This window comes from Trichechus manatus, unplaced genomic scaffold (assembly GCF_000243295.1).
Source record: "Trichechus manatus latirostris isolate Lorelei unplaced genomic scaffold, TriManLat1.0 scaffold00080, whole genome shotgun sequence".
Classification (NCBI taxonomy): Eukaryota; Metazoa; Chordata; class Mammalia; order Sirenia; family Trichechidae; genus Trichechus; species Trichechus manatus.
In genome coordinates, this window is record NW_004444016.1 from 906,863 (window position 1) to 929,230 (window position 22,368).

General features: G+C 42.2%; 1 protein-coding gene across 1 annotated transcript in view; it reads right to left on the reverse strand.

Annotated features, from left to right (window-relative positions):
- SLC47A1 (solute carrier family 47 member 1) overlaps window positions 1-22,368 on the reverse strand; it is a 194,367-nt gene that overhangs the window by 163,183 nt on the left and 8,816 nt on the right. Inside the window, 5 exon segments of the mRNA XM_023735513.1 lie at window positions 6,521-6,596; window positions 6,707-6,815; window positions 9,036-9,103; window positions 9,383-9,502; window positions 18,239-18,386. Of these exon segments, the coding sequence (XP_023591281.1) occupies window positions 6,521-6,596; window positions 6,707-6,815; window positions 9,036-9,103; window positions 9,383-9,502; window positions 18,239-18,386 (521 nt within the window).

Sequence of the window (22,368 nt, forward strand, 5' to 3'; positions counted from 1 at the left end):
TACAAACAAGTGGACCTGGGGCCCTGGCCAGGTCTGCATGCTACCTCCTGCCCCTCTCTGCTGTCTCTGACAAGACAGCACAGAAAGAATGTAAGAAAGCAGCATAGTTCCAGAGCCAAGACTCCTCAAAAATAAACAAATAAATAAACACCTACAGTCATTTCCTGGGCCCATGATTAACTAAGCTCTGACTGCTTACCTATCTCTCCACGTTTGGCTGCAAACATCAGTGAAATCCCAATAGGGAGGCCAATCACATAATATCCAATGGCATTAAGAATGGCTCAAATCTTCTGATTCCTACTTCCCCTCAGAATTCCACCACATGTGCACTGTAAGGCAGATAACATTCCATCAGTGTGAACATTGCTAATACCTGGCCAGTCATCTACCACAATCAGTGCTTCTAAAAGACTCCCATCTCCTGAGCCTTTATCATCCCGTGGGATTAAAATCTGTGATCATATGTCAGTATTCTTGTAATCTGAATATACTAAAAATATTCAGTATTACCTACCTACCCTAGACCCTCTTTGCAATTTAAATTTACTATAATCAGAAGAAATACATATATCATAAAAAAGCTTAAGGGAATACTGCACAGTACCTACAGCAAGACAATCAAAGAGGTGGGAAACAGCATAAATTGGAACCACCTGAGCCACCAGAGCAATGATTTCTGTTAGCAAAATAAAACACACAGAGATTAGTAGGAGACAAACATGTGGGAAAGAAGAAATAAACAGTTGCCAGGATAAGACCTAGTTTCTGCTACAGCTAAGCAATGCTTGGCTTCTGTGTCTGAAATGCCTCATGCATTCCAAACAACATACTATTTAGAGACATTTCTACCATGTGTTGGCCTGTAAATGAAACCAACTATACATCGTATCTCACGACTTTTAGATATGTATTCCATTTGGTCAATGGAGGAATTAAATCAGGTTGTTTGGCTCCCTTTACCTCATCCTCTCACCATGACTCCAAAGACCAAGTCTGAATGTGCCTCTTAGGGCACAACAGAGTAGGGGCTAAGGCTCTCTCTACAGAACCAAGGTCAGCAAGCTACAAAAGCCATAGACGTATTTTGCAGAATTACCCTTGGTTCCTGGAAATGGGGCCTAACCCCTAAAGCCAGAGTCTTGAATTTTAAGGTTTACACAGAGATTTTAATGTCTACACGGGGACCTCATACCACCAAGAACCACCACATGTCTGTCAGTTTGTTCTACTGCGTGGCTTGTGTGTTGCTGTAATGCTGGAAGCTATGCCACCAGTATTTCAAATACCAACAGGGTCACGCACAGTGGACAGGTTTCAGCGGAGCTTCCACACTAAGACAGACTAGGAAAAAGGACCTGGCGATCTGTTTCAGAAAAAAGCTGACCAGTGAAATTGTTATGAATAGTAGCGGAACACTGCCTGATATATTGCCAGAACAGGAGCCCCTCAGGTTGGAAGGCACTCAAAAGACAACTGGGGAAGAGGTGCCTCCTCAAAGTAAAGTTGACCTTAATGTCGTGGATGGAGTCAAGCTTTTGGGACCTTCATTTGCTGATGTGGCATGACTCAAATGAGAAGAAACAGCTGCAAACATCCATTAATAACAGAAACGTGGAATGTACAAAGTATGAATCTAGGAAAACTGGAAGTCATCAAAAATGAAATGGAACCATAAAAATGTATATCCTAGGTATTAGTGAGCTGAAATGGACTAGTACTAGCCATTCTGAATCAGAAAATCATATAGTCTACTATGCCAGGAATGATAAATTGAGGATGAATGGTATCACACTCATCATCAAAAAGAACATTTCAAGATCTATCCTGAAGTACCATGCTGTCAGTGATAGGATAATATACATACACTTATGACCAGTTAATATGACTTTTATTCAAATTTACAAACCAACCACTAAGGGCAAAGATGAGGAAATTGAAGATTTTTAGCAACTTCTGCAGTCTGAAATTGATGAAACGTGAAATCAAGATGCTTTGATAATCACTGACAAGTGGAATGCAAAAGTTGGAAACAAAGAAGGATCTGTAGTTGGAAAATATGGCCTTGGTGACAGAAATGATGGCAGGATAACATGATAGAATTTTACAAGACCAATGACTTATTCATTGCAGATATCTTTTTTCACAACATAAATGGTGACTATATACATGGACCTCACTGGATGGAAAACACAGCAATTAAATCAACTACATGTGTGGAAAGAGACAATGGAAAAGCTCAATATTATCAGTCAGGCCAGGGGCTGACTGCAGAACAGATCATCAATTGCTCATATTCAAGTTCAAACTGAAGCTGAAGAAAATTAAAACAAGTCCACAAGAACCAAAATATGACCTTGAGTATATCCCACCTGAATTTGGAGACCATCTCAAGAACAAATTTGACACACTGAACACTAATGACTGAAGACAAGACAAACGGTTGGAATGACATCAAGGACATCATACATGAAGAAAGCAAAGGGTCATTTAAAAGACAGGAAAGAAAGAAAAGACCAACATGGATGTCAGAAGAAACTTTGAAACCTGCTCTTGAACTTAGAGCAGCTAAAGCAAATGGAAGAAATGATGAAGTAAAAGAGCTGAATAGAAGATTTCAAAGGGTGGATGGAGAAGACAAAGCAAAGTATTATAATGACATATTCAAAGACCTGGAGTTAGAAAACCAAAAGGGAAGAACATCCTCAGCATTCTCAAGCTGAATGAACTGAAGAAAAAAATTCAAGCCTCGAGTTGCAAATCTGAAGGATTCTATGGGCAAAATATTCAACGATATTTTTATGCACGAAGCATCAAAAGAAGATAGAAGGAATATACAGAGTCACTGTACTGAGAAGAATTGGTAGACGTTCAACCATTCCAGGAGATAACATATGATCAAGAACCAACGGTACCAAAGGAAGAAGTCTAGGCTGCACTGAAGGCACTGGCAAAAATCAAGTCTCCAAGGATTGAGAGAACACCAACTGAGATGTTTCAACAAACAGATGCTGTGCTGGATGTGCTCACTCATCTATGTCAAGAAATTTGGAAGACAGCAACCTGATCAACTGACTGGAAGAGATCTATATTTGTGCCCATTCCAAAAAAAGGTGATCCAACAGAATTTGGAAATTATCAAACAACATCATTAATATCACATGAAAGTAAAATTTTGCTGAAGATAATTCAAAAACGATTGCGGTAGTACATCGACAGAGAACTGCCAGAAATTGAAGCCAGATTCAGAAGAGAATGTGGAACAAGGGATATCATTGCTGATGTCAGCTGGATCTTGGCTGAAAGTAGAGAATACCAAAAAGATGTCAACCTGTGTTTTATTGACTATGTAAAGGCATTTGACTGTGTGGATTATAACAAATTATGCATAACATTGCGAAGAATGGAAATTGCAGAACACTTAATTGTGCTCACACAGAACCTGTACATAGACCAAGAGGCAGTCGTTCAAACAGGATGAAGGGATACTGCATGGTTTAAAATCAGAAAAGGTGTGTGTCAGGGTTGTGTCCTTTTACCATACTTTCTCAGTCTGTATACTGAGTAAATAATCCAAGAAGCTGGACTATATGAAGAAGAAGGTAGCATCAAGATTGGAGGAAGACTCATTAACAACCTTCGATATGCAGATGACACAACCTTGCTTGCAGAAAGTGAAGAGAACTTGAAGCACTTACGGATGAAGATCAAAGGCTACAACCTTCAGTATGGATCACACCTCAACATAAAGAAAACAAAAATCCTCACAACTAGACCAATAAGCAACAGCATAATAAATGGAGAAAATATCGAAGTCGTTAATGATTTAATTTTACTTGGATCCACAAATCAATGCCCATGGAAGCAGCAGTCAAGAAATCAGATGATGTATTGCATTGGGAAAATCTGTTGCAAAAGACCTCTTTAAAGGGTTGAAAAGCAAAGCTGTCACTTCGAGGACTAAGATGTGCCTGACCCAAGCCATGATATTTTCAATCGCCTCATATGCATGCAAAAGCTAGACAATGAATAAAGAAGACTGAAGAAGAATTGAGACATTTGAAGTATGGTGCTGGTGAAGAATACTGAATATACCATGGACTGCCAGAAGCATGAACAAGTCTGTCTTGGAAGAAGTACAGCCAAAACATGTTCCTTGGAAGTGAGGATGGTGATACTTTGTCTTACATACTTTGAACATGTCATCAGCAGGGACCATTCCCTGGGTAAAGACATCATTCTTGGTAAGGTAGAGGAAGACTCTCAACGAGATGGATTGACACAGTGGCTGCAACAATGGGCTCAAACATAGCAATGATTGTGAGGGTGGCACAGGACCAGGCAGTGTTTCGTTCTGTTGCACAAAGGGTCACAATGAGTCAGAACCAACTCAACAGCACCTAACAACAACAACAACACAGAGATCACTTGAAGAGACTAGAAAAATACTGCCAACTGATCTGGGAAGGCAAGAAATTCATAATCCCCTTGAGTGAGTTTCCAAAAATCAAACAGAACTAGTTGCCATTCAGTTGATTTTGACTCCTGGCGACCCCATGTGTGTAGAGCGGAACTGTGCTCTGTAAGGTTTTTAAAGCTGTGACCTTTCAGAAGCAAACTGCCAGACTTTTCTTCCAAGGTGCTTCTGGATGAGTTTGAACAGCCAACCTTTAGGTTAGTAGTGCTTGCACCACTCAGGACTCTGAATGAGTTTAGTCACGATTTAACTCAGAACATTGATATTTGTTGAATAAATAAGAAATCCAGCAATGAACAAAATGACCATCTCCCCCACCAGAAAAAGGACAGAATTACATTTCTTTTATTCAAATCTATTTTTTTATTATAATATATGCAAATGTTTAAAATAAATCAAAATCATATAGAAAGCCTTATCAATAAAAGTCTTACTTCCACTCCTTTCCCAGCCCACCCCATTTCCACCTTCATCCCCAGGTAGCAATTCTTAGTAACTGTTTCTGTATTTGCTCAGTGTTATGAAAATATAAGCAAACGCAAACATGTATTCTTATTTTCCCCTTCTCTACTCTATCATTTAATTTAATGGCTGTCTCTATGTGATGTCTGCACTTCCACCTAATAATACATTTGGGAAATCTTTCTGTGTCACTATATACAGAGCTTTCTCAGTCTTTTCTACAGCCATTTAATACTCCACCATAGATTATTTAACTAGTCTCCTGTGTAGACGGACGCTTCGGATGTTTCCAGTCTTTGCCACAACAGACAATGTTGCAATTAATAATCCTGTATAAACTCCATTTCTTATATGTACAGGTTTAACAATAGAAGAAAATGCCCGAAGTAGGACCAAATAACAAATGTTTTTGTAATTTTGATAGATACTGCGCAAGTGTGCTTTGAACTCCCACAGCAACATGTAAGAATGCCTGTTTCCCCCAAAGCTTTATCCACAGGCATGTTAAACTCTGGGATTTAGGATTATTTTTCTAATTTGAGAGATGAAAAGTATTTTTCAGTTGTGGTTTGAATTTGTGTTCTCCTATTATAGGGATGAGCATCTTTTCACATGTTTAAGGGCCACTGCTATTTATTTTCCTGTGAAATACTTGTTTATGTTTTTTGACCACTTCTCTTTCGGTAGTTCATCTTCTTCTTCTTGATTTCCCTAGGTGTCTTTTATATTAGCCAGTTGTTTGTGATGCAAGTTTCCCCAGTTTATCTTTTTCATTGTTACTGTAAAAGGATTTTTCCATTTACATTATATATGATGCAAGTTTCCCCAGTTTATCTTTTTCATTGTTGGTTCCTTTACGTTTTCTGATACAGTTTTATCATTTATTTTCAAGTTCTTAAATTCCATTGTCTTTCTCTCGACTTTTGTGGGAATGTGTTTCCACATTTAAGTAAAATGCTAACTTTTGAGATGATAGTAATATATATGTGTGTGTACATATACGTACATATATATAATATGTATATAACCCAGTTATCGCGTTAATTCTGACTCACAGCAACCCTATGCTGCACGTCAGAGTAGAACTGTGCGCCACAGCATTTTCAGTGGCTGACTTTTGGGAAGTAGATCACGCCAGGCCTTTCTTCCAATACATATGTGTGTGTGTATACATATATATTTATATACACACCTGTATGTCATTGGGAAGGAAATAATTAACTGAAAATGTAGTTAATGGTATCAGTGATACCAATGTAATCAATGGTTCCAAAAAGGGACTCCCTTCTGTAATATACACAAGCATTCTGACTATCAAAAGCATAAATCACCATCAATGCCCATTAACTTGGCATGCTAGATTATAAATCAGTTCCTACTGAAAACTACCTAATCAGCTCTTCCCAGGTAACATCAGTTGAGTTTCTGATTTTGCAAATGACTCAGATATCCCTCCAAGGTGTACCACCCGGAGGAGGTCCAGTGTGAAAGCATCTGCCAGACTTGACCATTTCTTTACCACAGGTTTCACATTTCAAGAAAATCTCTGTTGTAATTTGTTATGGAAAGCTCAGCACTCACCTGTCGGTGGTGAAAATGTATCCCACGAAATCCTTACTGCTTGACAACAGGATACAAAAGATGACAGCAAAGAGCTCTGGAGGTAAAACAGCAGAAGAAACAGCAAAGTAAAAAAGGACGTCTTCAGGAAAACTGGATTTCCACACGCAGAAATGGCAGAGGAACTGAAGAAATCAGCATAACCACCTGTGATCACCATGGCAACAGCAGATGACTTCTTTGCCTGCTCAATGTTCCCAGCACCCAGTGCATTTCCAACCCGGATGCTGGCAGCCACACTGAAGCCTGTAGGTATCTAAAAGGAAAAAGAAGCGTACATCGAAACTGAGAAAGTGAGACCACACAGAATAAGTCGCATGCCTCTCTGCTCTCAACTCTGAGCTTTCCCCAAAGAAGAGGAAGCAGGGAAATCATGCTTCATACCTTGTTGGTTGTTAGGGATTAAATTGTGCTTCCCCCAAATATGTGCTGGAATCCTAACCCCTATATCTGTGGACATAATCCTGTTTGGAATTAGGGTTTTCTTTCCTATGTTAATTAGATCATATCTGAGTAAGGTGAGTTCTAAATCTAATCACTTCTGAGTTGTAAAAGGAGCAGATTGGACACAGAGGCATGCACACTCCGGGGAAGACAGGACACGTGAGAATCATCTACAAGCCAAGGAATGCCCAGGGCTACTGACGAGAAAGAATCCACATGGCCAAGACCCTGATTTGGACTTTTAGCCTCCAGAACTGTGAGAAAATAAATTTCTACTCTTTAAAGCCACCCACTTGTGATATTTCAGTTATATAGCAGCCCTAGGAAACTTAGACATTGGTAAAACTTGGTCCCTAATTGGCAACATATACTATGTCCACCTGGGAGCCCCAGGCTCTGACAGTAATTAAGGACTGGGCTTTTCCACAGAGCTCTGGGCCTCTGCAATGGGGTGGCTGGGGAGGGCCCTGAGCAATCACATTCCTCCTGGGGGTATGCAGGATGGACTGTCACCAGCCCAAACTAGTTTCTGTTCTAAGAGACCATCAACGGGTACAGTTTAGAAGACAGAACCCAAAAATGATGAAAATACCAAACTGATAACAACGTTACCTTTCTGTGAAGGGGGCTGAGGGGATTAGGGGTGGTGCTTAAAAAAACATTGAAGAATGTGGTCAGGAATGGGGACTCTGAGGGTAGACTGTCTAGGTTCAAATTCTGACTCAGTCACTTATCAGCTGTGTGACCCTAAGCTACTTAACCCAGAACCCAGTTCCCGCGTAGATTCCAACTCACGGCATTTCACATAGTAGAACTGTGTTCCATAGGGTTTCCATGGCTATGAACTTTCAGAAGCAGATCTCCAGGTCTTTCTTCCAAGATGTCTCTGGGTGGATGCAAACTGCCAACCTTTCAGTTAGTAGTTGAGTGCTTAACAATTCGACCATTTGTGTCACTCAGGGACCTGGTTTAAAATTTACAGTACATACCATGGAATACTATGTGTCAAAAAGAATTTGATTTAGATGTAGTTACTGGATTTACTGACATATAAAAATGTATATAAAATAAAAAAAAGCATTTAAGTGAAAAATACAGGCTAAAAAGTTCTGCCCAGGGAAGGGGGGAAAAAAAATGATGCTCAAGAGAATGATTCTTAAAACAGGAAATATGACAAACCCCCAGTCATTAGAGACTTTTTTTTTTTTTTTTTAATTTTGTTTTACTGGAAACATCAACTGGAAATTCAGAGAAGCCTTCACGTCATTTAGTGGGCAATTCCAGCCCCCTGGAAAAATGAAGGAAATGCCTTTGTGTATTAAATCAACACTCATGCTAACACAGTAGCTCACATTCTAACGTGGAGATTGCAATCTGGTCTCAGGCTGAAGTGTGTGGCTGGGCTCTCAGCGTTTTAAAAGGCTTCAAAACCAGACAGGACCTCGGCTTGGTAAGATACAAGTTCCACTTGTCGGCAAGTCGATTCCGACTCATGGCAACCCCCTGTGTGTCAGAGTAGAACTGTGCTCCAGGGGGTTTTCAACGGCTAATTTTTCTAAAGTATACCTCCAGGATTTTCTTCTGAGGCACCTCTGGGTGGACTCAAACCTCCAACCTTTTAATCAGCAGCCAAGCGCATTAACCCAAGCGCACCACTTAGGGACTCTGAGGTGCGAGTAGCTTGAGATTCCTTGCCATGCATCCACCCTCTCAGTCTTTTCTGCTACCCACCTGGCCCCTCAAGACATTTGTGTGTGACAACTGGAAAAGATTCTCATTGGGGGGAAAATGTACAAGTAAAATCAAATCTTTCAAATGTGAACTATGTTAGGATAGGGAGAACCACCAATGATCAGGTCATTTGGGGTTCTGCCCAAATCCCTCTTCAACCATACCAAAAGGGTCCCCCCAGGCTCTAGGATGAAATTTTACCTTGTATGCCATTTCATAAGTTATTACTTAATGCTACAAACACCTAAGCTGATTCTCAAATTCCTCTAGAATACTGAGTGATCAGTGCTCAGACACTTACCATATACACAATGAGGGCCAGTTCGTACACAACAGACTGTGCTCCCAGCTCCACCATGCCAAGCATACCTGGTGAGAGACAAGCAACTCCTTGCTCTTAGACCAAGCAAAACACCAAGCCCATTGCTAGAGTCCATTCCGACTCATGGCGACCCCAAGTGTGTCAGAGTAGAACTGTGACCTTTCAGAAGCAGATCACCAGGACTTTCTTGCGTGGCACTGCCAGGTGGCTTCATACCGCCAACCTTTCGGTTAGCAGCCAAGCACGATAACCATTTGCACCACCCAGGGACCTTTGCTCTTAGACAGGGCCCAATATTTCCATCAGTCTTCATCATCTGTCCTCACAATGACCGTTAAGGAAGCTCCCGATCTCATAGGCCCACGATTTGATGCAGAGCATGAGCATGCTGGGGATGGCCAGCTGAAGAAAGGAGGCCCAGTCCTCTAGACACTCAAAGGACCACCCTGCAGTCAGAAGAGACACAGTCCGCTTACCAATATGCCTAGGCATCTGGCTGGAACTAAACAAGACAAATGTCCAAGTGGGAAGACAAAAGCATTCCTTACCTCCCTATGTAGCTTGATGTAATTTTCTGCAGAAGATGTAGAGAAAGAGGAGGAGAGCCAAGATATACTGGGAAATAGTATTTGCCAGTGCAGAGTGCCTAGAAAGAACGAACATAGTGAGAGAGAGGTCTCTGTCCTCCTCTCTTTCCCCACTGCGTCCAGCACTGAGATGAGCGATTCATTCCTTGCCAGGAAGCCTATAGTAGGCTCCAAGGTCTTTTTCTTCTCAGAGGAGCATTGATCTCCATCCCTGACAGTGCTTCCAGAGTGGGATGAGAAAGAAACCACATGCATATATGATATCCAACCAGCCAAAGGTCCTACTCTTCTCCCCCCTTGAAAAAGCCACATGCAAGGCATTCTTCTCTGTCCCAAGAATCGGCTGGACTCACATCACCCCGAGGTTCAGTTGATGGAGAAACAGATAGTTGGTGAGGGCATTGACAAGGTTGGCTGCAACTCCAGTTATGATCTGGGGCAGTATGATTACCTAAAACAAGTTGAGAAGACCACACACCATGCTTTAGATTCACAGACCACAACAGCTGTTTTCTGCTCTCCTAACACACCATAGGCTCTAACTGGCCTGCCTGCGCAGGGGGTCACAAGCATACTAGGATGACTTAGCTGCAATGACATATCCTTGATGCTCCTACCTTTCTACACTTCCATCTTTCCCTCTCTTCTCTCTTTGAGGCATAAGTTTGTAGCTCTGGCCACAGAGAGAAATCGGAAGATAATGAGAAAGCAGCAGAGAAGTAAGAGAGATGACTTGTCTATAAGTGTGCAAGGACTGGCAGGGGTTACAAGGTATAAACAAGTCACTTTGGCATTGGACAGTGGGTGAAAATATGATACTTTCTTGACCAATAATGAAATTCAGAAAATTTACCAAAAAAGATTTTAAGAAACTAGAGTTTCTGGAGTGTGGAATATTGCTGTTAGCTGCTGCAAAGTCAGCCCCCAACTCATGGGGGCCCCAAACCTTTGTGATCACCAGGCCTTTCTTCCTAGTCCATCTAGAAGCTCTGCTGAAACCTGTTCAACATCAAAGCCTCCACTGACAGATGGTTGGCAGCTACACATGAGGTGCATTGGCCAGAAGTCAAACCCTGGCCTCCTAAAAGGAAGGTGAAAATTCTACCACTGAACCACCACTGCACCCTGGAGTGTCGAATAACTACACCGTATCTGACACTCCTCACAAGTACAGAGACAGGAGAAAAGTCAAGTCTATTTTGTACTTCAAATAAGACTTTTTCAGGGTAAGAAAGTAAAATCACATCAGTCTAAGAAGTAACAATCTGCTTGTCACTGCAATAACAGGCACAGATAAAGCCAAATGCAAAGTTAACAGGAAACCTCTCCCAACGTCACGCTGCAAGTGTCATCCCAACCCTTTGTCTGAATGACTACTGCTTTCTTACTCCCTGAGAAACTCTGTTCTCTAACATCTAGACTACAAGCATTTTTGCTGTTTGAAGTTATATCAGTAAGAATAAAACATCCTCTTGCCTGGCTGATTGAAGCCTCTTAAACACAGAAAAGTACCCTCAACTTCAAACCCAGGTGCAGAGTGTCACAAGAACTTCTGGATGCAACAGTCTACATCTGTCTACATTCTACCTTAACTTTATAGTGTTCAAGGAAACAGAACCAGGTCCACTTTACAGTCTAGATCTGATGTGGACACTTGATTCACAGCCCCGTTTTGCTTCAAGCCCATCAAAACACAGCTTTGTTTAAATTTCATCTACACTCTATCTTTCTTCAAAACTTTATAATAACATGATCTTTGTCCTTTGTGCTGTTTCCTTTGAGAAGTCCCGTGGCTCCTCCAGTGTTAGGTCTCCCTCACTGTCATGGGTCAATATACTTAACTTTTTGCTGGACGGCAGGTTTGATCTGGTAGTCTAAGGCTAATGGGACCAGGACAAGGGTCTTGGCTGATCACTGTGTGGACCACTTACTGATCTGGAGACACTGATGCACTTTTAGCAAGGGAGTTAGGTGATCAGAGTTACATCTCAGGATGATAGTAAAAAAGCATCCTGGTTTAGGGTTAGCTTAGGAAAAAGACTGGCAGCAGGGAAACTAGTTAAAATCCTACTGAAAGAATGTTGTTAGCTGCCATAGAGTCAGCCCCCAACTCATGGTGACCCCATGAACAACAGGATCAGGCTACTGTGATCCATAGGCTTTTCACTGGCTGATTTTTGGACATCAATCATCAGGCCTTTCTTCCTAGTCTTTCTTAGTCTGCAAGCTCTGCTGAAACCTGTTTAGCAGCACAGTAACATGTAAGCCTCCACTGATAGACAGGCAGTGGCTGTGCTTGAGGTGCACTGGCCAGAAATCAAACCCAGGTTTCCTGCTTGGAAGGCAAGAATTCTACCACTGAACCACACTGCCCCCTACTGAAAGAATACAGAGGGCAAATGTTAAGAAATGAATTAAGGCAGTAGCACAGAGGATGGGACGGAGCAGGCAGAACCTACAGGACCAGGTGGCTGATCAGATGTGGGAGTGAAGGAAAAGACAGGGTCATGGATGATGGGACTGTTATCAAGGGTAAGTTACCAGGAGAGAAAGGGGTCAATGCCCCTTATGGAGATAAAGCGCAGGAAAGTAGAACTGCAGGTCTGTGGGAAAGGGTAGCAGGTCAAGTATGCAACATGCATGGGTCTCCTGCAGGCAGCTGGAAAGACTCCCTTTGGAGGCTAGAGATATAAATGTGGGAGTCATGGGCATATACATGGACACTGGGAACAAGCAAGGAAAAGCTTCCGTTGGAACAGAATAAGAAGAGGCCCAGTCTAGTCCCCTTCTCTTCCAAAGTCCCTGTTACAGATTGAATTGTTCTCCTCCCTACCCCCCAAAATATACATATGTATTGGAATCCTAACCTGTGGATGTAATCCCATTTGGAAATAGGGTTTTCTTTGCTATGTTAATGAAGCCATACCATGTAGGGCATGTCCTAAACCTAATCACTCCTGAGTTATAAAAAAAGCAGCAGCAAACACAAATGGAGAAGACAGATGCCACAAGGAGATTTCCAAGGAACCGAGGAACGCCAGGGCTACAGATGCTGAGACAAGGATCTTCCCCCAGAGCTGACAGAGAGAGAGACTTTCCCTATTACAGTGCCCTCAGTTGGGGCTTCCAGCCTCTTAAACTGTGAGAAAATAAATGTCTGTTCTTCAAGGCCACCCAATTGTGGTATTTCTGTCACAGCAGCACTATAAAACTAAGACAATTCTCCACCCTAAAAGTACAAGTATTCCCCCGGGGTTTCTCTGGTTTTGTTTCCACCCTGTGCCTTCTCCAAGGGTAATATGGCCACTTCCAGTTTCAAATACTACCTCCACGCTGAGAATGTGAATTTCTAGCTGCCGGCCTCACTCTGCATGCAGCAGGTCTACCACCTCAGGGGAACATGACCACACCAGAGTTAATAACTTTTTCCAAGAAACTGGCTGCTTCTCTTTTGTCTCCACGGATGGTCTTCCCAGGATGGGCCCCCAAGGTGGAAACTTTGGATTAAAGTGCAACTGCTTCTTCTCCCGTGGTCTCTACTGCCAACCAGCCACTTAAGTCTACAGAATTCCTCCCGCCAGGTCTCCCTCTGCTTCCTCAGGGATATTCTTTCTTCATCATAGATCTTCATCACCTTTGGTCTGGACCAGGAGTCCTGGTGGTGCAACAGTTAAGCACCCAGCTGCTAACCAAAAGGTTGGTAGTTCAAACCCACTAGCGGCTCCGTGGGAGAAAGAGCTGAGGATCTGTGCCCATGCAGACTACAACCTAGAAAACCCTAGGGGTAGTTCTACTCCGACACATGGGGTTGCTATGAAAATTGACTCAACAGCACACACACAACGTGTCCATCACTCTCATCTCTTCCTCTCTCAATTAATTTGGTTCCTACAGATTAAAATCCTCAGCAGAGAATCTAAGGCCCTATACAAGCTGACTCTGGGCCAGCCTACCTCTTCAATTCTATCACCCACTGTATCCCTCCACCCACTTCAGTAGACTAGTTCAGACTCTGCATTATCCTAGACACACACAGTATTTTGCATACTTTCGAATTGGCACCCTCTCTCTGGGGTGCCCTTCCTTGCCTTCTCTGCCTGGAAGATCCTACATGTCCTCCATAACCCAGTTCAAATCTCCCTGACCCCTCTCAGCTCATGGCTCCTACTTCTAGTTCTTTCTCTCTGCCTCAGGTTATTAGAGAGAGGGGTTTTCACATCCATATTTTCCAATAGGTTACGTTAGAACTTTCAGATTAAGGGCCAGCACGTTTGATGGGAGACTGACAACCAGGAAGAAGGCACTAGAGTGGACTAAGGTTTCTATGCTGTTGTAAATGAAGTTATGTACTGAAAGAACACAGCCCAGAGCTCAGAAATACTGATTTCCTTCTTTCCATGCTACAGATATTTCAAGTATATAATTCTAACATGAATAAAGATTTGAAATATTCTTGTTTTGTTAATAAAGTAATATCTTCATTTTTAAAAGACATAAAATTGATGGAAAATGTCCTCTTTTCTCTCTCCCCTCTCTCTTCCCTCTGTTACATATATCAAGAAAACCCTGCCATGATCCATGGCGCAGTACCCCCACTTACCTGGATTTATCTGGAAGGATGTCAGCAGTCCTACATATGCTGGCAACATAAATCCACACCTAATAAGTCAGGGCAACTGTCCCAGGACCTCTAGCCAGTGCTGTTATACATGCAGGATTTTGACTGACATGAGGTGTCCTTCAGTTCACGCTTTCATGTCCCCCCTGAGAAAAGTGGGGCCTTTTAGACAGGACTTTCATGCCCTACAGCCTGAGAGCCAGGCCTGATGCGCCACTCTGAGGAGCAGACATGCATGCACTCACTTCCAGAGAACTGGGTCAGAACACCAAGCCAAAGAGCACTATGGCTCTAATCTTACCCTGCCAGTGACAATATTTCCAATGGGAACTGGATAGGAACTTTCCAGAGCCAAAAATAATGTGTCCTTTCCCTGATATCACTTAACAAACTTCTCAACACCAAAGTCCTGCACACACAACACGGAACCATGTGTTCATTTCAGCAGCTTCCAGCAGGCAGGCTCTCTTCATCTCAGCCTCCATTGTCCCTGAATATCCTTAAGGTCCCTAACCACAGAAACATGCAATTCCCATTAGCCTCCCAAAGAAAAAGAACAGTAATCATTACCTGGGTGAGCAAATATTTAACTTGTAATGTATAAAGAAAGGTCACCTATAAGAGAAAAAGAGAGACGAAGGTTAATGTTTCAGCCTTGCCACACAGCAGGGAGGACAGGCCACACTGGGAGCCATGGCCCGTCTACACCAAAACTGAGGACTGGAGCCACAGAGATAGCCATCTAAGGATGGGGGGATGTTTATGTCCAAGGAGTTTCATACATGTCTTTTATGATACGAATGTTATCCATGCAACCCTGGAAAAACACAGGGGTCTGGCAAAAAGAAGTGCAGTTTCCTTGGGTGCATAGTAAAGACCCTCCTGGAGGCAGTTGGGCGTAATGGAGGCCCTTGGGCAGACTCTAGTTGGGTGCTTCCAATGTAGGCTACACCATAGTCCTATTTAGTGAGATTTTTAAAGAATCCGGTCTTAGGCTGGGTTCTCTAGAGAAGCAAAACCAGCAAAGTGTATAAATATATATATATAGAGAGAGAGAGATTTATATCAAGGAAACAGCTCACACGACTATAGAGGCTATAACGTCCCAAGTCAATTGATCAGGGTAGAGGCCTCTCCCAAGTCACGCAGCCACAGAAGCTGGCAAGCCCAAGATTGGCAGGTCGGAAAGCAGGGTCCCGCTCACAGGCTGTGCAGATCGACGAATCCCAAGTTCAGCAGACAAGCTGACAGCTCAAGTCCCAAGAACTGGAGACAAGACGACAGGAGGCAGCCACAGGATCCAGAGAGAGCAGAAAGCCAGAACGTCTGCTTATATTCAGATGCGGGCTACACCCCCAAGGAGACCCCCTTTCATCTGACCGGCTACTCACAGTATATTCAATCATGGGAGTGATTACATTAAAACACTGAGAATCATGGTCCAGCCAAGCTGACACACAATCTTAATCATCACAAATACCAAAATAAAAGGGTTTCAGAATAAATTAAAGAACACAATGAGGACAGATGGCCAAACTGTCCAACTGAAATAAATAGGTTGATCCTTCGTTGTGGTCACACTATCATGTAAGACAGCAACACACACTCAGCAAGCAAAAGTCTAAAGGCTCAAAGGGATGCCCCCGGGGGTTCTGAGATAAGTAAGAACATGCCTCTAGACCAAAAAGGAAAAACAAGTCTGAACCCTTCCCCGAGGGTGAGCCCTGAGGTCCCTCCAGCTATAGGACACAGAACAGTGGCCTTCTAGAGTCACCTTAACCCTGGTATTTCTTCAAGGGACAAATGTTTGCATCCTAAATGGGCATAATTAAAACCACAATTCCTTGAAGGAGCCAACAGCACATGGGAGAATCGGCTAAGACTGGATTCTGGATATCTCAGCTACCTTTTACCAATGGACCCCAAGAAGGGAACCTCTTAACCCTTGAAAACTTACAGGAAGAGCTGGAATGAAGATCATGACATATAGGTCTGGGTAAGCCTATATAATGAATAGGAAAAAAAGGTGATGAAGGCAAACTGAACTGCCCTTTGCATTCTTGGCTCTTTCTAAACTGCAGAGCTTAAATTGCTAGAGCAAAAGTGAAAATTGACACATAGAACTTGTCATTTTATAACCCAGATTACCTCTCTTGGTTCTTTCAAGTCTTTAGGTCGAGGACAGGTTCTTTTCAACCTCTCTATTACTGGTGCCAATGAGTAGATTCTGCCCGTGGCAACACCACATGTGTTAGAGTAGAATCGTGCTCTCTACGGTTTTTCTTTTTGTGTGTGTGCAGTATGTTTCTTCATTTATTTACATCTTCTTTAACTTCTCTATGTAATGTTTTGTAATTCTTGGTATACGGGTTTACATACCTTCCATCAAAATCATCCCTATATTTACTTTTTTTCTTTCTTTTTTAATTTAATTTTATTGTTGGTAAAAATATACACAGTAAAACCTGCTCCCATTTTACAGTTTCTAGACATGATGATCAGTGACATTGGTTACATTCTTCACATTGTGTCAACATGCTCGTTACTTCTGTTCTAGTTGTTTCACTTCCATTTACTTAATCTCCTTGCCCTCAACCTTCCCATCTATGCTTTAAAATAGCTGTCGACCCCTTGGTCTTATACAAGTTTTTTTTTAAAAAAAAAAAACAATTGTAGTACTCAAGGGTGACAATCATTACTCTTTGAGCTAAACTGTTACTTAGTTTAAAGGTGACTTCAGAGGATATTTTCAATTCAAGATGTAAAGATCATCTCAGGGCCATAGTCTCAGGGACTCCTCCAGCCTCGATAACTCCAGTTAAGTCTGGATTCTTTAAGAATCTGAAGTTCTGTTCCACATTTTTGTCCCTTTTTTATGAGGATTCATCTATTTGTGTTCTTGACCAGAGCATTCATTAGTGGTAGCTGGGCACCATCTATTTCTTCTGGTCTCAAATTGAAGGAGGCAGTGGTTCATGTAGACACTTAGTCCGATAGTCCAGTTCCTTCTCTGATTCTTGGGTTTCCTTCTTTCTTTTTTGTTCCATAGGGTTTTCAATGGCTGATTTTTCATAAGTAGATTACCAGGCCTTTCTTCTAAGGTGCCTCCGGGTGGACTCAAACCTCCAACTTTTTGGTTAGCAGCTGAGAACGTTAACAGTTTTCACCACTCAGAGACTCCAACCTCAGCATTATGGCTGGGTAATTCTGTGTTGTGAGGGGCTGTCCTGTGCATTGTGGGATGTATGGCTACATCCCTATACTCCTCCTACCAGTTGTGGCAACCAGAAATGTCTCCAGACATTGCCAAATGCCCTTGGGCTCAGGGCCATTGGTCTAAGACGGGAACTTAGGAAAGGTCTTTATCACCTTAACTCAATGGGTCTCAAGCTTGACAGTACATTAGCATTGTCTGGGGAGCTTTGAAAGATACTGATGCCCAGGACTTACCCCAAACAATTAAATCAGAATGCAGAGTGGGGAGGAGTGGAGACCAGGCATGGATGGTTTTTAAAAGCATCCAAGATGATTTTAATATCAACCAGGTCAAGCATCACTAAACTATGAACAAACTCCACAAACTACCATCCCACATGGAGGATACATGAAAATCTAACTTCAATCAAAACTATTTACAGAAGTCACCCAGGAGTGGATGATTCTGGATCTTAGGTGCCAAGTGTGAAAAGCATTAAAACCAGAAACCAAACCCGTTGCCATTCAGTTGATTCCAACTCATATCAATCCTATAGGTCAGAGTAGAACTTCCCCACAGGGTTTCCAAGGAGCAGCTGGTGGATTTGAACTGCTGAACTTTTCGCCACTAAGGTCAGGTAGAAATCAGCTGAAGAAAGCTTAACTTTGCCTCAGGTGTGGCTTTGTCCCTGGTCTTTGTAACTCCCAGACGCTGAATTTGGATCAGACGGTCTTCCTGCTGGGGTGCACACCCAATCCCACTGTGGTGTGTCCCACCATACTGGACATGGCCGGGTCCCGCTGGAAGAGCAGGAGCATCAGCTCGGTGCTGAGGAAAAGCGCCCAGCAGGGGAAGCAGGAGAGGAGCAGAATGAGTGCATCCCTCTGCAGGATGATGCCCACGTGCTTCAGGTTCCGGTTCCCATAAGTCTGGGTGAACGAGCAAAAACAAACTCATTATCCCAGAAATGGCACTTCCACTATTCCCCAAAAGCCTTCAATTGTGCCTCTTAAAGAAGCAGGTGGTTGGAGGCGGGGCCAAGATGGCAGAGTAGTCAGATGCTTCCAGTGGACCCTCTTACAACAAAGACCGGAAAAAACAAGTGAATTGATTATATATAGCAATCTGGGAGCCCTGAACATCAAAGGCAGAGTTGAGGTACCAGACTGAGTGGCAGCAGGAGGGAAAGATGGTTCGGAAACAGCGAGGAGCTGCCAGACCTGGCCCAGCAAGAGCCCGAGCCCTTCAGGCCTGACCAGCTCGGGGGTGAGTGGTGAGGCAGGCAAGTGGCAGTGCTCAGGAGACGTGTTCTCCACACCAGGAGAGACCCAGTGCCAGAGAGTCTACACAGCTACCCAGAACCAGTGAGAAGCAGCCCTCAGTCGGCAAAAGGTAAGTAATTGTGAATGGCCTACCGAGTGGATCAAAAACACCCCCCTTAGGGAAAAACCTCTCTCGCATTTACCTCCCAGAACCCTGCTCTGCACTGGGTCCCGGACCAACTTCAGCAATTGCCAACTCCCCTGGGCCGGAAGTAGGATCCGTCACACGCCCAGAGCCATTCTCCCTGCCTTGGAGAGTGAACAAATGAACAAACGGGGAAAAAATAAACTGCTGGCTCCCCTAAGCCAGGAACTCAGGGTAGGCACAGCTCCTTTGCCTAGGCACAGGAATAAGGGATCCACAGACTTTAAGTGCCTTTCCCCCTGCAGAGACTTGTGTGAGCCCATTTCAATAGCGTAGGCCCTCATTACCAAAGTACAAAGTACAACTTGAACTGTTTCAGCAGCGAAGTGGCAGGTTCTTGACATTTGACACTGCTCTGCCCATTAAGCAGGGTCTTCACCTACCCACATCGAGGGCCTAAGGACTGGTGGCTCCACCCACGCCACCTAGCCACCTGCGATAGGGGCCCATGAATAAGAGGTGCCCCCCAAGTCCTTAGAGCCAACAGCATTAGGTGCTCACAGTCCAGCTGCAAAACCCACCCACCTATGCATTCTAGGGAACAGGGACACGCCTTCCTCCTGGATATGCGAGGGCGGCCGTCAGCCCCCTGCCTTGCTCAGAGTGTGTCCGCCTGCTGCAGCCAGATGCCTGTGCCTACACCAATCAACCATGCCTATCTAGGACTGTAAGTGAGAGCCTACACTACACACTTGGTGGCTATCTACCTGGGTACCTGAGCTGAATCCATACGGGGGAGTGGGCAGACTCCTGAGCTCACATACATAGTAACAGATCTAACAACCTGGTGACAGGACATTAGAGCTTCAAAGGTGTCAATAATCATACTAGCGCATACAAGCAGCCTATTTGGGCATATGAAAACAAAACAAAAACCTAGGACACAGTAAGCAAATATAAAATAAATATATATAATAACTTATAGATGGCTCGGAGACAACAGTCAATATGAAATCACATAAAGAGGCAATCCAAGATGGCTTCAACAAGCTCCCAAAATAAAGAATCTAGAAATTTTCCAGAGGAGGAAAATTTCTTGGAATTATCAGAGGCAGAATACAAAAGATTAATATACAGAACTCTTCAACAAATTAGGAAGGAAATTAAGCAAAACTCAGAACACCCAGTAGAGGAAATTAAAAAGAGAAGAGCAAAATGACAAATTTAACAGGCTACAAGAATCCATAAGGAGGCAGCAATCAGAAATCCAGGAGATTAACAATAAAATTTCAGAATTAGACAACTCAATAGAAAGTCATAGGAGCAAAATTGAGGCAATGGAAGTCAGAATTAGTGAGATTGAAGATAAAGCACTTGACAACAACTTATTTGAGGAAAAATCAGATAAAAGGATTTTAAAAAAATGAAGAAACCCTAAGAATTATGTGGGACTCTCCCAAGAGGAATAATCTACAAGTGATTGGAGTACCAGAACAAGAGGGAATAACAGAAAATACAGAGAGAATTCTTGATGATTTGCTGGCAGAAAACTTACGTGACAGCATGAGAGACAAGATGTTTATCCAAGATGCTCATCGAACCCCACATAAGGTAGAGCCCAAAAGAAAGTCACCAAGACATATAATCAAACTTGCCAAAACCAAAGATAAAGAGAGAATTTTAAGAGCAGCTAGGGATAAACAAAAGTCATCTATAAAGGAGAGTCAATAACAATAAGCTCAGACTACTCAGTAAAAACCATGCAGGCAAAAAGGCAATGGCATGACATATATAAAGTCATGAAGGAAGAGCAGGGAATACCAGATACTACTACTACAATCATTAAGCTCTTCTTATCAACCTGAGAGACAGAATATCTAATGGACTGCCTTTGGGTATTAGTGCTGTGTCTTGTCTCATTTACCATGTGTATTAATGATTTCGAAGTGGGGAAAATGGTACTTACTGATGGGAATCCTTCCTTATGTTTCACTAATAAGTCTTTGGCTGTCCAGGAATAATTTAGGTTAGAAAGATGAAAAGAATATTAAAAGAACTTAGAAAAAAATCTAAGTAGACTAGGGTATAATCTGTATAATGAAGGGATTTAGGATAGAAATCAGAAAGAAATTTCTGATAGTGAAAACTGTCACAGACAGAACAAAGCAGAGGTTAATTATAGACATTGTGGACTTTCCATTATGACAGTTTGAAAGTAAATTACCATCTGTCTAGGATAGATTATTGTTATTAGAACCATAGAGATGAAAAAGACTTTGGAGATCACCTACTCAAGCCTTTCATTCTATAGATAACAAAAATGAGGCTGAGAAGTTAAAATGACAAAGAGCATACAGTTAATTAGCTGTAAAGCCAGAACCAGTGTTCAGTTTCTTATAGTAGTCTTTCCTCTACATCACATTTATTGAGAATCACTTTGCCTGAAGATAGTAGGATAAACTAGATGACTTCTCAAAGTCCTTTAAAGATTAAAGATATCAGTCAAGAACTAAACTTATATACAACAACCAATTCAAAATTGATCAAGGATCTAATGTGAAAACTAAAACCATAAAATTCCTAAAAGAAAATGTATCCAGCAAACCTGTCTTTCAAATATGATGGTGAAATTAGGGCATTTCCAGATAAACAGAAGTTTAGGGAATTTGCAAAAACAAACCAAAATTACAATACTAAAGGGAGTCCTCTGGTTAGAAAATCAGTAACATCAGATAACAACCCAAGACTAGAACACAGGACAGAGCAACCAGATATCAACCCAGATAGGGAAGTCACAAAATGAAATCAAACCTAAAACACTGAAAATAGGGAAACAGATGTCAATACGTAACAGAAGACAACATTAAAACAAAAAACAGGGTCTTAAAAAATCTAGACATAGATTTTTTCATATGGAGAGGAAGTCAAGGCGATATAAAGAAATAAAAGACTGGTATAAACTTAGAAAAATAGAGGTAAATACTAAGGTACCCACAAAGGAAACTAACAATCCTACAAGTCAAAATAAAAAACTAGAAAAATATAAAGACTCAGCAAACACAAAATCAACAACAATGAAAAAGATGAAAAGAAAACACATAAATAAAAACGACTCAGCACAGAAAATTAAGTAGAACAAAGAAACTGTGAACAACACACAAAAAAAGACATCAAAATGACAGCACTAACCTCATACCTATCGATAATTACACTAAATGTAAATAGACTAAATGCAACAATAAAGAGACAGAGTGGCAGACTGGATAAAAAAACACGATCCGTCTATATGCTGGCCTACAAGAGACACACCTTAGACTTAAAGACACAAACAAACTAAAACTCGAAGAAGGGAAAAAATATATCAAGGAAACCACACTCAAAAAAGAGCAGGAGTGGCAACATTAATCTCTGACAAAATAGACTTTAAAGTAAAATCCACCACAAAGGATAAGGAAGGGATACTATATAATGATTAAAGGGTCAATACACCAGGAGGACATAACT